Genomic DNA, 16,281 nt, shown 5'->3' on the forward strand with positions numbered 1-16,281 from the left:
AGAAAGAGAGAGAGAGAGAGAGAGAGAGAAAGAGAGAAAGAGAGAGAGATCCAGATTGGGAGACATCAAAAACACTACTATAAGAACAAGAGACTGGGCACCGGTGGCTCACATCTATAATCCTAGCTACTCGAGAGGGTCTCAGTTCAAAGCCGCCCGAGTAAGAAAATCTGTGAGAATAGATGAAATAAAGATGTAAAAAAAAAAAAAAATTAAGAAAGTCTGTGAGATTTATCTCCAATTAACCAGTGAAATAAAAAGGCCCACCAGTAGAGCTATGGCTCAAATGGGAGAGAGCTAGCCTTGAATGAAAAAGCTAAAGATCAGTGCCCAGACCCTGAGGTCAAGTCCCAGTACCAGCACAGAAAATAAAAGAAGGCCGGGAGCATGGCCTAGTGGTAGAGTGCTTGCCTTGCATGCACGAATTCCTCAGTACCACATACAATGAAAAAGGCCGGTAGTGGTACTGCGTCTCAAGGGGTAGAATGCTGGGCTTGAAGAGAGCCCAAGGACAATGTTCAGGCCCTGAGTTCAAGCCCCAGGACTGGCAAAAAAGAAAGAAAGTAGAAAAGAAGAAAGACGTTGGAGAGCAAATACAAAGGAGAGTCAGACATCAGTAAGAGAGTGTTGAGGGGGCATGTGTGTTGAGGGTAGAAGGGAGGTGGGGAAGGGACCCTGAACAGAAGGAACCACCACCTACTTCTTCTTATCCTTGTCCTTCCTCAGCGGCTGCTGCGAGGTGGCATGCAAGGCCTGAGACTGCAGGGCTTCCACGGCAGCCTTCCTGCAGTTGAAGGCGTTGGTCTCTTCTTCCAGTTCCCTGCGCTTCTCCTCCACCTTGCGCTTCTCCTCCTGGTGGATCCGCTTCAGGTGCTCAAACTTCTCATGGAGCTAAGGGGCAGAAGGCGCAGTACTTTGGCATGGGCAGGAGGGGAAGGTGGTGGGTCCTCACCTGCACACCTGGCCTGCCTGGCCTTAGACTCAGCATCTCTCTTTTCTTTTTTGGTTGTTTTGAGGGCTTGAACTCTGGGCCTGGACACCATCCCTGAGCTCTACTACTTTCAGCCACAGCCCGCCACTTCTGGGGATTCACTGGAGCTAAGAGTCTCAGGACTTTTGTGCCCAGGATGACTTTGAACCTCCATCCTCAGATCTCAGCTTCTTGAATACCTAGGATGAAAGGCATGAGCCACCAGCACCCAGCTCTTCTTTCCTTTCTTTCTTGACTGGAACTTGGTACCCGACACCTTTGCTCACTGGCTAGAGTACTACCAACCAAACCACGCCTCCCACCTTAGCACGCACCTCTCTTTCTTTCTCCTTCAACTCTAGCTCTGTCTCTTTGACTTTGTTGACGAACATCTGCCTCATCTCTTCCTCCTTCCTCTGCAGCTCACTCAGGAACTCCTTCCTCTTGGCTTCGTAGGTCTCCTGTAGGCTGCAGAGAGACCCAGGGAAGAGCCAGAGATCAACGGAGCGGGAGGCGGGGGGGGGGGGGCGCCATAGAATTGGGAGGAAGATGCTGATGTGACCTGGGGCAGCCCAGGCTGTGTCACCTGAAGGGCTGACTGTCGCCATCACTGTCCTGGAAGCCCATCTCTTCCAGCTTGCAGCGCCGATACAGCTCGTAGTGCCGACTGTGGGTCTGCTCCCGCAGATCCTCCATGTTCACTCGGATCAGCATCTCCCGGAGCTTCACGAAGTCGCAGTGATTCTCGTTCTCCACTGAAAGCAGGGGCCCCCCCGTGGGACATGAGATGGCCACACAGGCTGGCAGGAGAGGATGGCTCGGGACAGGGGTCGGTGGGCCTTAGGCAGCAGTATAGAGGAGACCAAGTTCAGGCCCACCCCATTGGGGATGCGACCTCCTTTCCCCCATACTCACCCTGAACCACTCCCCAAGGGTACTGCCGCGCTCGGACGAGCTTGTTCCCCACCTTCACCTCCTCAGTGCTGCCCACCACGGCAAAGGGTAGGTGTGCCTGGAAAGAGGGTGTGTGAGCATGATGCTACAGTAGCAGGGACAAATTCCCCTCCCTCCAGGGCCTAGGGAAGAGATGCTAGATCTGAATAAAAGCTTGGGCATGGGTGGCTCGCGCCTGTCGTCCAAGCTATTCAGGGGGCTGAGATCTGAGAATCACGGTGCAAATCCAGCCTAGGGAAAGAAAGTCTGCAGAGGCTCCTATCTCCGATTAAGCACCAGAAAGCAGGAAGTGGAGTGTGGCTCGAGTGGTAGAGGGCCAGCTTTGGGCAAATAAAGCTAAGGGAAAGTAAATGGCACCAAACAAACAAACAAAAAAATCCCAGGTCTAGAATCTCCTGGAACTTTTTTGTTCTAGATCTCCCAAAAACAGGGCAGAGAAATGAACTCACATCCTCCTCTCTGGTGTTTCTGACTCCCTGAGGTAACCCCCCCCAAAACAGAACCTAGCCTCCCTTCTGGGTTCTCTAGCTTTGGCCTCCTATCTGCTCACTCCTGTAGGTTTCACAGCACCACTCTGTTTCCAGATCTTAAGGACACTCAAATACCAGGGAGTTCTTACAACACAGGCCAAATATCCGATTCCTCTTGTACCCTGCCCAAATGACACAAGATCAGCCTGCTTCCAGACATCCGCCCATCTGTCTAAGGGAAGTTAGAGGCTCAATTTGAATTCAGAATCTCTGAGAGGGTGGACTCAGATCTGGGCTGGCTCTAAGCCCTCTGGGGCCCTGGAACACTCACATTCATGACAGCATTGATCTCTGCCACGGCCTCATCATCAGTGGGGAACTGGTAGATCTGGACTCCGTTGCTAACCAACTCGCCCATGATCTTGATCTTGAACTTGTGCAGCTCACTCTTGGAGATGGTGTCCGCCTTGGCAATGATGGGAATTATGTTTACCTGTCAAGATCAGGAGGGGACTGCAGGTTAGCTGGCTATTTTATTTAGTGGTGCTTGACTGGGGGACAGCCCAGTCTGGGTTACCAGCCCTGTCTAGGTTACAGAGGATTGGGAAGCCAGGAAGATGACACTTCTTCCATGGACAATCCCAGCCCACACCTAACCACTGTGGCCATCTGAATGGATGGTAAAATATAACCATCAGCTGCAAAGCTTCTTACTGCTCTAAGCCCCCAAACCACCACCAATGCCAGGCAGACTCAGCTGGGACCTAGACTGCTCTGACAGTCTCAGCTCGGAAGCAAGGGTTGGGAGACTGCACTCCCCACTGAGCACGGAAGATGGACCACCAGCCTCTCCCCAGCCCAAGGTTATCTCATTTATCACCATGAAAACTTACACTGAAATGGGAAGGATGGGAATCAAGAGATGACAGATGATTGTGGGGCCCAGAGGTAGGGAGGAAAAGTGAGAGTGGGGCAGCCACCAAGATCAGGATCATCAATCCTTCCTGACACATCCCAGAAAGCTATCCTCACTGTCCTCATCATACCTACTCCCCATTCCTGGCTTCGCTCTCCTTCCTTACTAGAGGATAATCGAGGAAGGAACCAAAGGGGAAAGCCATACCAGAGAGGAAAAGGGAAGTGCTAGGAATTAGGAACTGTGCAAGAGAAAATGAGCAGAGACAAAGCTACACTGGGAAGGGATGCTCTGGGGAGCCGATCAAAGGGAGGTGGACATTATTCAAGAAGAGGGGAATGAACTAGGTGGGCTAAGAAGAAAGCCAGACCCAAAGGACAGGGTTCTGGAAAAAAGAGCCCAGAGTGCTGGGAGGCCTGCTGGAATAATGGATAATAATATAGGATACAACTGAGAGAGGATGAAGCCGAGGGGGACTGCTCACAAGCCCTTGACCCCAGAGGACAATCTATAGCCATGACATCCCAGAGGAAGATGGCAGAGCCTACAGAGGAAGGAGAAGGGTGGGTACCTTGCTGTCTAGTTTCTTCATGGTCACCAGATCCAGGGACTTTAGGGAGTGCCCCGTGGGTGTGATGAAATAGAGGCAGACGTGGATCCTCGTGTCGTGGTAGTCAAAGAGGGAGCGTCGGATCTTCAGTTCTTCTTGTAGATAGTTTTCAAACTGCGCATCGATGTAGTCAACTATAGGCCTGTAACTACAGACAGCTCTATCACTTGGGAGACAGGCAGCTAGGGCTGCAGGATGTGGGGCTCTAAGCCACACAATCCCTACCTCTTCTCCTCGGGAACAAACAGCTCTGTCCTGTCTGGTACAGGTAGCTGCTTTCTCTTGATTATGCCCCCAATAAATTCTTGGCGTGTGCACAGCTACAGGGCATCACATATTCCCGTGGACCCTTGGCATGTGCGGGCTTGGCCGCTAGTATGGGGACAGTGGGGAGCGAGGTGGGTGGGATGGATAAAAGCTGGGGGTGGGGCTCCCGCCCTTCCTGCCTCTTGCCTCTCATCCTTATTGATCTGATCCCCGAAGCCCACGGCATCCACAATGGTCAGCTTGAGGTGCACGTTGCTTTCTTGGAGGTCATAGGTCTGGGGCCGGAGGCGCACGCACTCCTCGTGGTGACTGGCCTCCTCTGTCTCGAAGTTCGTGTTGAAGAGTGTGTTCATCAGCGTAGACTTGCCGATGCCAGTCTCCCCTGGGAAGCAGGGACAGCAGGGCAAGAAGGGGATATCAAAGTCTGGGGCCAAAGCGTTCCTGGTGGCTAGGCCACACAAAGGAGGGAGGCTGGCCTCCCACTTCAGTCCTCATTATCCTTACCCCCTCTGAACTTTCCTTTCCTCTGAGCCCTTGGAAATAACTTCTAGAATCGGTGAGGCCCAGGGTTGCATTTCAGAGAGGGCAAATGAAAGGGAGGAAGAGCTTAAAGGAAGCCTTGGACCTGAGACGTGGTATCATGGCTATACAGCATGTGGGATGCTTCCCCAGGGAGGGAGGAAGAGGCAGAGCCAGGCAGCTATTAAGACTCCTCTGGAGGAGTGGTAGAGTGCTTGGGTTCCATTCCTCAGTCCCACATACCCAGAAAAGGCCAGATATGGTGCTGTGATGCCAGTGGTAGAGAAAGATGCCTTGAGAAAGAAAGAAAGAGAAAGAGAGAGAGAGAGAGAGAGAGAGAGAGAGAGAGAGAGAGAGAGAGAGAGAGAGAGAAAGCTCTAAATTCTATGCCTCCTCAGCTTAGTATGGCTCAGAAGACCTGCAGGACCAGGGTCTAGAAACACCAGTGGTTACCATATGCCCAAGATGGCCACTTAACCAAACAAGGAGGAGGCCCGGATAGCCTCCTTTCCTGAGTGACACCTGTGGAAGGCCTGAAGAACATATTGTGCCCTCTTGGGAGTCCCAGGTCTTGAGGTGCCCATGGGGTTATATTTCTTTAAATGTGTGCTGGAGATTTACTCTATGACCTGTGATGAAGGGCAGAATCTGGCTTTTCATGGTATCTTTTTTTTTTTTTTTCACATAGGAAGAAGGAATGTTTTCCAAATCAATAGATGAGTATACAGACTTACACCTCTGATAAATACCCACAATTTACAAAGCACTTTCATGGCCTAGTCGTGTTTCCTTTTCCTGACAATGCTAGCTCAAGTCCCAGCTCTAATCCTGTCCTTGACCCTGGCAGAGGTCAAAGACAACCAGGCCCTTATCCCAATCCTCAAAAGTTTCACTCTGCCTGGGAAACTCCTTCACAAAGCTCCACAGGTGGCCAGAGCAAATAGCACCCCATCTCTTAGAAGGTCCTCATCCACCCTTGATCTCACATGCATCCTGGCCAGGCCTCATACTCACCCACACACAGGATGTTGAAGCTGAAGCCCTGTGTGACTGACTTGCTGACCAGTTGGTCCGGGAGACTGTCGAAACCCACATGGCCACCCAGGTTCAGACTCCGGGGCTCAGGCTCCACATTCTGTCAGAGATAAACAAGGCAAGGCAGTGAGCTCACTGGGGAATCCAGTCCAAGTCAGGGATCAAACCAGCCTTGCCCTCTGTGCCTGAGCTCTCAGCACATCTAGGAATATAACTTGGGCACTTTGGAGCTCCAATTCTATCATGCCAAGCTCCCCTAGAGGGGTGCCTGGTTCTTGCCTTGGAAAAGTCCCTTAAAGCCCTGAATCTCAGCTCTAGGTGGGATGACCAGGTTTGCTTGGGGCTGGAACTTCATGTTTCCAATCACGAATAGCCCCAGGGAGTCTGGCTGCTACCCTGTGGGACTCATTGGTGTTCTTGCCCAACCAGGAGGAGCCCCAAGATGGGTCCACAGTAGGGGGTCTTGTTTGTTTGTTTGTTTTTGAGACTGGCCATGAATTCATGATCCCCCTGCTTCAGCCACCTAAATGCCGGCATGACAGATGTGTACCATGTGTCTTTTAAACTTGTTTTTGTCAGTCATGGGGCTTGAACATGGGGCACTGTCCCTGAGCTCTTTTGCTCCAGGCGTATTCTCTACCACTTTGAGCTACAGTACCACTTTTGGTTTTCTGGTAGTTAATAGGAGATAAGAGTTTCATGGACTTTCTTGCCTGGGCTGGCTTTGAACTGGGATCCTTAGATCTCAGCCTCCTGAGTAGTTAGGATCACAGGCATGAGCCATCAGCAGCTGGCTCCCTTGAATATTATAGACTTCAAGAAACCCAGACTGGAATGCATCTATAGATCAATTAACCGTATTTTTAGATTATACCCAATTTTGACTCCCTTCCCCCCACATATTGTTAAAAAATCAAAAAACATTTCAAACCAGGCAAGTTGGCTCAAGCTTACAACACTAGCTTCTTGGGGGGCCAGGATGGGTGGGCCAAGTCCAAATCCCTTACCATGGCATTTTAGGTCTTTCTTAATTGGCTCAATTCCAGCCCAGCTGGCTATCTTCAATTTCCCTTTTCAAGCCTTTCCAGTATTCATGAAGACAGCCCACAATTGGGCTCCCTCCTCCTTTTGGTATTCTCTAGCAATCAATCCCTAGGTTCTGGCTATGCCGTCCTCTCCCAGCTGGGCTTTGTTTAGGCAGAGGATTCTGGAGGAGAATGCAGGAGCTTGACCTTAGCTGAGAAGTGGGCAGCAGGGTCAAAGTGAACAGAGGCTAGCAGAGCTGGCCCACCGCACTATAAAAAAAAAAAAAATGCAACTCTAAAGAACTAAAGCAAAGGGTGAAGGTCAGACTCCAGCTGTGGAGATGGTTTGTCTGGCTTTCTTAGGAATGGGCATAGAATGTGGCCTCTGGATGGTAGGAATGCAAGCTCAGCCCTGACTGGAGGGCACACCCACACAGCCCCACACAGGGTAGAAACATACTTCCTTCATCCTGAATGTCAGTACCCTAAGCACCAACTGAAAAGTGCAAGGACAGGAGAATGGTCAGTTTTGCCTGCCCCATCTGCAGCACGGAGGAAGTAAGAATGTAAAACATAGCCCAGGAGCCAATGACTACAGAAACACAATGTAAATACAGCACAGTGGGCAGAGGTGGGGGAAGGCCAGACCAGAGGGGCTCTGAACCCCTGGCCTAACAGGGCTCTCTTCAACATCTGGATGCCTGCCTTTTAAAGCCACAACTCTAGTCTTGGCCTGACCCCTCTGGCACTTGAACCATTCTTTTGCTACTTATATACCCTCTTCCTAAAGCCATGTACCAGTGACTACAAATGTCTGTTGGATGCTCAGAACTCACGTGACCTCTCTGCAAAACCACATCAGAGTGGTTTGTAAGCCTGTCCTCTCCAATTCTCAGCAAAGTCTCTCTCTCTTTTTTTTTTGGTGCCAGGACTGAGGGCCTGGTGTGTTCTTGCCTGGCTTTTTTTCGGAGGGGGGAGTCAAGACTGGTACTCAACAAATATAGTCAAGATACAGGATGCTTAAAACAATGAAGTATGTAACCTGAGGGTAGGGACACAAGGGAGAAAATAGGGGAGAAAGGACGAAGGGGTGGCACTTAACCAAGAAGTATTGACCTATGATATTGTAACCCCTTTGTATAACTACTTAATAATAGCAAAATTTCTTTTCTCTACCACTGTGCCACAGCTCCATATCTGGCTTCTTGCTAGTAAATTTAAGGTAAGAGTCTCTCAAACGTGTTTGCCCAAGCTGGCTTTACTTTGAACCACAATCCTCAGTGTCAGTTTCCTAAGTAGCTAAGATTACAGGCCTGAGCCACCAGGACCTGGCTGAAGTCTCTGTTCTTATAAATGGCCTATCCCCAGGACACTGTGTCCAGTCTCCTTACTAAACCCAACCCAATAATGAGTTTCAAGGCTCCTCTCACTGGTACCCCCATCAGGAAACTCAGCATGGGGCTCAGGATGCCCCTTACCGTGGCATTTTAGGACTTAACTGACTCGATTCTAGCCCAGCTGGCTATGTCCAAGCTCCCTTTTCAAGTCTTTCCGGGGGCTCTTGAGCTTCAGGAAGAGGCCCTTTCCTGGCCCCTAAGTACTTACATCCAGACCTTTCTGGCAGTGATCCCATTTCTTGGCACTGTTAGTTATCTCTGTATGGGACTTGGTTCTCCACCTGTTTATTCCATTTGCTTCCGGAAACTGGCTGCAGGTTGGGGAGATCAGGTTTCCTATTTCTCCCTACTTTTCCCTTCCCGCACTATGCTGGGATACTAGACAGAACTACCATTTAGCAGTTACTGAAAGCATCTCCAACTGCTACTGCGCCTGTGGGCCTTCCATAGGGCTTCATTATTTACTCCAGGCTCGACCTGCTCACGGCAGCTTAAGGATCCCACGAAGGACTCAACAGTCACTCTGGAAAGGTTTTGGTTTTGTACTTTTTACTTTTCAAGCGAGACTGAAAATTGAAGGCGTGCTGTGCTTGCAGAGAAAGCTATGTGTTTATTCATCTTTTCCTTCCAAGGGTGACACAATCAGGGTGCAATCCAACATCCTGTAGGCTGCCGCCCAAACCCACCAAGTCAGCTGTGTCTGGAAACCACACACACACACACACACACACACACACACACACACACACACACACAAACACACCCTGCCACACATAAACCCAGGCACAGCAGCCCAGCCTTCATTTACACAGATTGGTCCTTTTGTGAAAGCATGGTAAGAACAGAGATAGCATCACCTGTGCCACCAAGAGCTATTTCCCTTGGGCAACGGCTGTTTCAAAGACCTGTGAGGTATCAGAGTTTGTACACACATGAATGGTTGCTTGGAGGCAAACACTGGTGGCTCACATCTGTAATCCTAGCTACTCAGCAGGCTGAGATTTGAGGATCTTCAATTCAAAGCCAGGCTGGGCATGAATGTCAGGGAGATTATTTTATTTTATTTGCCAGTCCTGGGGCTTGGATTCAGGGCTTGGGCACTGTCCCTGAGCTTCTTTCGCTCAAGGATAGCATTCTATCACTTGAGCCACAGTGCCAATTCCAGCTTTTTCTGTTTAAGTGACACCAAGGAATGGAACTCAGGGCTTCACGCATGCTAGGCAAGCACTCTACCACTAAGCCACAGTCCTAGCCATCAGTGAGACTCTTATTTTCAATTAATAACCAAAAAAAGTTGCGAGTGGAACTGTGGCTCAAGCGGTAGAGCACTATCCTTCAGCAAAAAAGCTCAGGGATAATTCCTACATCCCCAGTTCAAGCTGTGTGCGCACACACACACAAACACACACACAGAATGGCCACTGGAGACAAGTGTTCAAGTGTTCTTCTCTGGCCTCAAGAAACTAATGTGCCCTTGACCTTCCAGCTTCATTGAGGGATCAGTCTCACTAATAATACTGGCAGATCATACATTTGATATCAATATGACAGACAATCCAAAGTACCTCAGTCCTCCAGGTCCTACTGACCTGGGGGTTGGAGGGGGGGGGTCACAGCTCAGGAGGAGCCAGCAGCATCTGAAACATCCCCTCCACAACTCAGCTACCATGACTTAGATTGAGTCAGGTTTCTCATTGGTTGCCCTGACAGCTGGTGAAAGCCAATCAGCATGTCGATGCTATGACTGGTGGTCATAGCAAGTGACACAGGTGGCAGGTACCTTTATAACCATCTCATAACCATCAGAAAAGCTAGTCTATGGCTAAAGACCTCACAGAGGATGGCCGAGCCACATAGGTCCCCCAAAGTCTGTCCTGCCTCTGGCTTTCCCTCTATATCGCCTCACTGATGAGAGTGAGCACTTATGACAGACAGCAGCTTGACCAGCCAGTCTATAAAGGGAAATTGCCCACATAGAGATAAGAGACAGTAAGACAGGGGCCTCCAGGGAGGAAAGGTATGGAAGGCCAAAGGTCGATGGTCACAATCATGGGAAAAAGTAGAAGTCAAAGATAACACTGGCTCCACACTGAGGAGTACTACATGCTAATAAAGACTCTTAGCCCTTCCCCTTCCTGTGGCAGATACTAGTGAAGCTGAGGCATAGGGAAGCTAAAGGACAAACCAGGGCCCAGCAGGGACTTGTTCCAAAGTACTCTACAACCCTGCCTCTCCTATTCGGAGATTTCCGGCTCATCCCCATTAGTTGGGCACACTCATTGGACACATCCATCCGCTATGTGCCAGGCACCAGAAATGAACCACTTGACGCCTGGCAGTTCATTCTAAACTGAAGTGTTCACACAGGTAAAAATAAAATAGGAAAAAAAGAACACTACAATGACCACAACAGCTAACATCCATCACTCGTGATGTCCAACTCTAGTCTCACTTTTCTGTTCAAGGCTGGTACTCTACCATTTGAGCCACACCTCTACGTCTGGCTTTTTGATGACTAATTGGAGATAAGAATCTCATGGACTTTTCTACCTGAATTGTCATCAAACTGCTTCAAACTCAGATCTCAGCCTTCTGAGTAGCTAAGATTACAGACATGAACCACCATCACCAGAGTCTCTAATCTTATTTAATCCATACGTCTCTCCCTGCACCCACCATGAAGTTAGCTACAATATGCTGTCCTTTCCTTCCTTCCTTTCTTTTTTTTCTTTTTCTTTCTTTGCCGGTCCTGGGGCTTAAACTCAGGGCCTGGGTACTGTCCTTGAACACTTTTTGCTATGCTCTATTACTTGAGCTACAGTGCCCCTTCTGGCTTTCTCTGTGTATGTGGTACTCATGCATATTCACAGTGATTAAATTCTCTTCTTAGAAGTACTATTCTATATTCCAAAGGCTTTGATAGCTTGTATTTGTTTACTTATTCTTTTTAAGTAGTTGTACAAAGACACTAGATGTCTTCAAACTCCTAGCAGAGAGAGAGAGAGAGAGAGAGAGAGAGAGAGAGAGAGAGAGAGAGAGAGAGAGAGAGAGAGAGAGAGAGAGAATGAATTAGCAGCTCTGAACTCTACAGACATAATGAGAAACTCCATGGGGCCATTATTCCCTCTCTAATCACTAACAAGCTTTTGGTTCCTGAGCCAAGTCCCGGGTTTCTGTGTCATCATTCCTTTGACACATCAAAGACAACAACCAAAAATAATAAGTGCTTCAACTGGCTGTGATCCTCCATGCCTGGCCATCTAGAACAAAGTGGAGGACAGTATTTTGTTTTGCAGCCCAGTGGATAACTGGGACGTCCTTTTCCTGGTCAGGAAATGCTATGTCTGAGCCTCCTGGATCAATTCTAATCGCCAGCTGAGAGATACTGCCCATTTCTGTAAGATGTGAGATGGGATTTGGAGGAGACAACCACATTGCTGTGGGACACAAAAACAGGCTTTTAGGTAGAAAGGATTCAGAAGCCACTGATGTCCCAATCAACACTGCCAGTGAAACTGAGTGACTGACTAATCCTTGACTCCTCAAACTAGGGTGGTGTTGAGATGGGTGGGGTAAGAATAGAGAAGATACCTCTTGAGTCATGAACAGTAAGTAGCTTCCCCCAACCCCAACCAGGTCTTCTACAGAATAGAGTAGTCTGTGCACCTTGTCATGTAGACTGGAAGACCATTCCCCAAAAGTGCTCTATCTCTAGGAAGGTCCCCTGATGTCATTCATAAGTGGACCCAGGAATCATTACACTACTGAGAGCCTTCTCCACCCATGTTCCTGGCACAAAACTCCAGCTCCAGTTTCAGCTCCTCCCAGCAGCCTAGGGCCTTAAATAGCTGGAGCACAGAGGCCTCTGGCCAGAACTCATGGTCATAAGCACAACTGTCCTTGAGTCCAAGAAGAATCCTAGGAATTTTCCCAGGCAAGTCATAGGCTCTGGTCCCAAGATTCCATAGCAAGCTTGTAAGCCCAGGTCAGAGGTTACGGGAAATAACCAAAAAGACTTCATGTGAGAGGGCAGGGATGGGGGATGCTGCTACCCTGGGCCTAGAGAGAAAACCAGAGGCAGGACATACCTGGCCAAATCGAGAGGATACTGTTTTTTTTCTACAGGAACAACACAAAACATGGAAGGACAACTTTCATCCTGTCACCATGGAGGAAGTCAGGTGACAATGACAGGAGAATGGCTGGGATGCTAGTCATTTTCTACCCTAACAAGTGCAAGGCCACTCCTCCCCAGGTCCCAGTACTTTCTCCTCTCTGCTTCTCTATCATGGTAAGGCATTTTCTTTCTTTCTGCAGCCAGATTGCAACTTATTAATTAAAGATGGTTTGATTCACACTTCTGTCAAAAACAGATCTTTGAGGAACCAAGGGCAGGCCCATCCGGCCCACACACCCAGCCCAGGACACTGAGACACTTCCTTGGGCTTTGTTGCGCAGATGGGGGAGAAAGCACTCCAAGCTCCAAAGGTGCTTAGAACCTTAGTTCTTTACTTGGCTAGTAACTACAGAGGTGGCTCACTGCCTGGCAACTGGGGAAGCCACAAGCGGCCCAGCCTCTTAGAAGGAGAGAAAATGGCATGCAGCTCCAGCCTCAGAAGAAAGAAGATGGTCCTGCCTTCCTTCCCACTCCCTGATGGATGCCAGGCTGGCAAAGACCAGAGGAATGTCTGGGTACCACTAAGGCTTGAGGATGTGGCTTGTTACTCATTGCTGTTGCTTGCCCTTCACCCCACCACCAGGGAGAGGATCGGGGTTGCCTCAGGACCCACAGATGGGTCTTGGGTGCAAGCCCATGGCCCCTCTTGAGTCCCAGGCCTCAGGAAGATATTTAGAATGTACCTCTATTCCTTCCCTACTTTTTGTTCCTCTATATAGTTTTGAAACTATATAGTCTGAGAAAAAGAATAGGCAAATTTGCTCCTAGACAACCAGGAGGGCAAAACTGCAGCTACTTCCACAAGAAGCCTCTTCCCCTGTCCTCACCAGCCTCCACTTTAGGGAGCAAATGCCTCCCCAGGAAGCCAGCAAAGAGCACCCTGCTTTCCCTTGAGGGCACCCTGATCTTAGAAGACAACTCTTCCCCTCCTCCCCCCCCCCCAGACAGGTATGCCTTGTTCCTGTCTGCCTAGAAAAGCTTGGGGCCATGCGTGGGAATCCCAAATGGCAGCCCAGAGCCAAGAAGCTGAAAGAGTCCAGCCAGCCCTTAGGCCCTTCGCTCTGTCATCCTGCAGCTGCTGCCTGGGTAGCTGGGCTGGAGCCAGACATGCAAAGTAATGACTGTCCCTGATATCCGCCTTCACTTAGTCTCCGAGCTCAGAATTCAAGAGGCTCGGGGCCAGGAGTGTGGCCCAGTGGTAGAGTGCTTGCCTAGCATGCGCAAAGTCCTGGGCTTTGTGAATCCAAGACGCTCCATCCTCTCAGTTATCCCGAGGCGTCCTCAGGTACTAGGGTGTGGGTTTGCAGACCTATCTTTTACTAACTGATGACCATTCATACCCAGGCTGGCTCCTTGCTCAACTACAGCCTGTTGGCATCCAAAAGATGACAGGCACAAGGCATCCAGGACCCTCCTTGCCAGTCAGAACTCTTACCAAAGAAAGTCCATGACCTAACACTCAGCCTCTGAGGACCATGGATAGTCTTCGTCTCCATCTCTTCTTCCTCCTCCTCCTCCTCCTCCTCCTTTTGCCAGTCCTGGGGCTTGAACTCAGGGCCTGAGCACTGTCCCTGGGCTTCTTTTGCTCAAGATTAGTACTCTAGTCTGGTAGAGTACTAGTCTTGCGCAAAAGAACCACAGCACCATTTCCAGCTTTTTCTGTGTATGTGGTACTGAAGAATTTAACCCAAGGCTTCCTGCATCCTAGGCAAGCACTCTACCACGAAGTCACATTCCCAGCCCAGTTAGTCTCTTCTTGCCATCCTCCCTGTTCTTAACCTAGTCAGTCCCACACCAAATGCGCCTGTTGATCACCAATGCTTTCCCCTCCACTCTGCAGCCCTGATCTACTCCTGCCATGGTCCCAGGAGAATGAGCACTCACAACTGGTACAATGCCACAGTGGCTGGGGGGGGGGGAGGCAGACTCCTATTCTTGGGGAAAGCCAGGCATACAGCTCTTCTTGGGGTGCCCATGTGTGACCCTCCTCTATGTTACCAGGCACTGAGAGTTGCATAGACATATGACTTGCTCAACCATCATTTCTCCTTCAGAAAGGCTTGGCAGCCAGGTTCCTGGTCATTTACAGAGGACAGGAAGATACTCCGCACTGTGTCGGAGGATGCCAGCACCACTTGGGTAAGAAGGGTGCCTCCAGATCCCTTGCTGGGGGACAGAATAGACATTCCCTGGATAATCTGCTTCACGGGGAAGCATCAAGATTACAGGGGTGTCAAGGGAAGTAGCAGATGGTGCTAGGATAAAACAGAGCTGGGGGGGAGAGGGTAGGTGCCTGGCTGGGAAGAATGCCAAGCATGCAACTGACAAGACTCATGTTTCTTCTCTCCCATTCCTTACCTTCATTTGCCCAGGACCTACAGCCTCTCCCCCCCCAACCCGCACACCAAGGAGGTCTGTACCTTGCCCCCACAGAACCATAGAAGCTGAATCTTAGAGTAGTAAGGAATGAAACTCAGAAACTAGGAAGGAGGAAAGCACAGAAAGAGTGAGGGAAAGTGCCCAAAAAGGGCACTCCCAAGGACTGATCCAAACCCCAAGACCAAGGCTGGTATGTATGCCATGCTATGAAGGCGGGAACCAGGAATTCAGCACACAGCCATCTCAGAGTAAAACTTTGAGCTCTTCTAAGCTCCAGGTTGGGAGAGTTCCCAGGCCACCTGCAGGGCTGGTCTGACCACAGTACAGGCCAGAGGGGGCAGCAGACACCTGCTACAGCTCCACCTGGGGCTGGTGAGACAACTGTGCACTATCAGCTACACACAGCAATTAACTTGCTACAAACTCTTTGAAGAATCCCTATGCTTGGGCCCATTTTACAGCAAGATAAAAGAAAGAATTATTTTCCCAGGATGACAAGCCAGGAACAGAAGAGAATGGGAGTCCAGACTCCCCAAATTCTAGCCAATCCCCACTCAAGATGTTCACCCAAATGCAAGTGTTCTCAGCAGGTTGACTGTCCAGGGTGCAGAGGGCATGAAATTGTCCATCTGTCTAGTTTAGGATGACACAGTAACCAAACCCTAGCACTCAGATCTGAGCCTGTCTCTTCTCTGTGGCTCAGCTCTCAATGGTTCATGTCTGAACTGCTCACAGAAGTGGTCCAAAAACAAACAAGGTGCATCTTCCAAGCTGAGTCGGTGAGTAAGCCAGCCCTCCCCCCACCTCTGTAGGATAGATAATGCCCTCCCCCCACCTCTGTAGATAGATAATGCTAGCAAGCACCTATGGTAAAAGCATGCAACAGACCAAACTCTCCTCCTCAGATGTACTTTCTGGTACATTTGACACATAGACCCTAGGGATTCGGTGTCATTTACTGTGCCTTTACCAGGCGCCTACACTGGATTCTCACCGAGTCCCCACAATAACCCTATCAGGAAAACAGTATTTGTGTTTCATCATACAAAGGAGCATAATGGGAAGTTAAAGAAATCGTCTAAAGTCATATGACCAACACATAGCATCCAGAAGTCATGATCAGGCTGTCTCATTCCTATCCAAACACTCCCATCTGGACATTCTCAAGATCAACAGTTAGAGCAACCTCTGACCATAGACAAGACCCAGACATAACTTTCCGGTCAGCTGGGCACAGAAAATGCACTTGGACACCACATAAGCATACACAAGTGTCTCTTGATCTCCAGTGACTTGGCAGGTGTCTCAGGGTTTCAGCACTGCCTTTCTCCAGTTGATAAATCCCCAGTTTTCAGCTCAGGGGTGAAGTGTATCTCAGACTGGGCCCTCCCCTTCGGAATCTGCTCCCTGGGGTAAATTTCTTTAACCAATAGCCAAGCCATCTTCCCCAGCTCAACACATTCTAAAAACCTGAACTGTTCCTGCTGAGTTCCTGCATAGTTCCCGAGACCAACGAAAGTATTTCTTTTTTCAGACGGAAGAGGAAATTTACATATAGAAAT

The 16,281-nt window shown here is 49.5% G+C and overlaps 1 protein-coding gene across 9 annotated transcripts in view; it reads right to left on the reverse strand.

The window, feature by feature from the left end:
* Septin8 (septin 8) overlaps positions 1-16,281 on the reverse strand; it is a 55,734-nt gene that overhangs the window by 11,059 nt on the left and 28,394 nt on the right. For 7 of the 9 annotated variants that reach the window (XM_090320846.1, XM_090320847.1, XM_090320838.1 and 4 more), the window contains exons 2-9: positions 5,721-5,841; positions 4,374-4,569; positions 3,882-4,068; positions 2,726-2,887; positions 1,886-1,982; positions 1,557-1,725; positions 1,306-1,438; positions 701-891 (exon numbers count right to left, since the gene is read on the reverse strand). In XM_090320846.1, the coding sequence (XP_090176972.1) occupies positions 701-891; positions 1,306-1,438; positions 1,557-1,725; positions 1,886-1,982; positions 2,726-2,887; positions 3,882-4,068; positions 4,374-4,540 (1,106 nt within the window). In that variant the 5' untranslated portion in view covers positions 4,541-4,569; positions 5,721-5,841. The remainder of the gene's footprint in view (positions 1-700; positions 892-1,305; positions 1,439-1,556; positions 1,726-1,885; positions 1,983-2,725; positions 2,888-3,881; positions 4,069-4,373; positions 4,570-5,720; positions 5,842-16,281) is intronic. The other 2 variants (XM_090320839.1, XM_090320843.1) reach the window with 1 other exon arrangement.

This window comes from Megascapheus bottae, chromosome 29 (assembly GCF_031878675.1).
Source record: "Megascapheus bottae isolate mThoBot1 chromosome 29, mThoBot2.hap1, whole genome shotgun sequence".
NCBI classification, from domain to species: domain Eukaryota; kingdom Metazoa; phylum Chordata; class Mammalia; order Rodentia; family Geomyidae; genus Megascapheus; species Megascapheus bottae.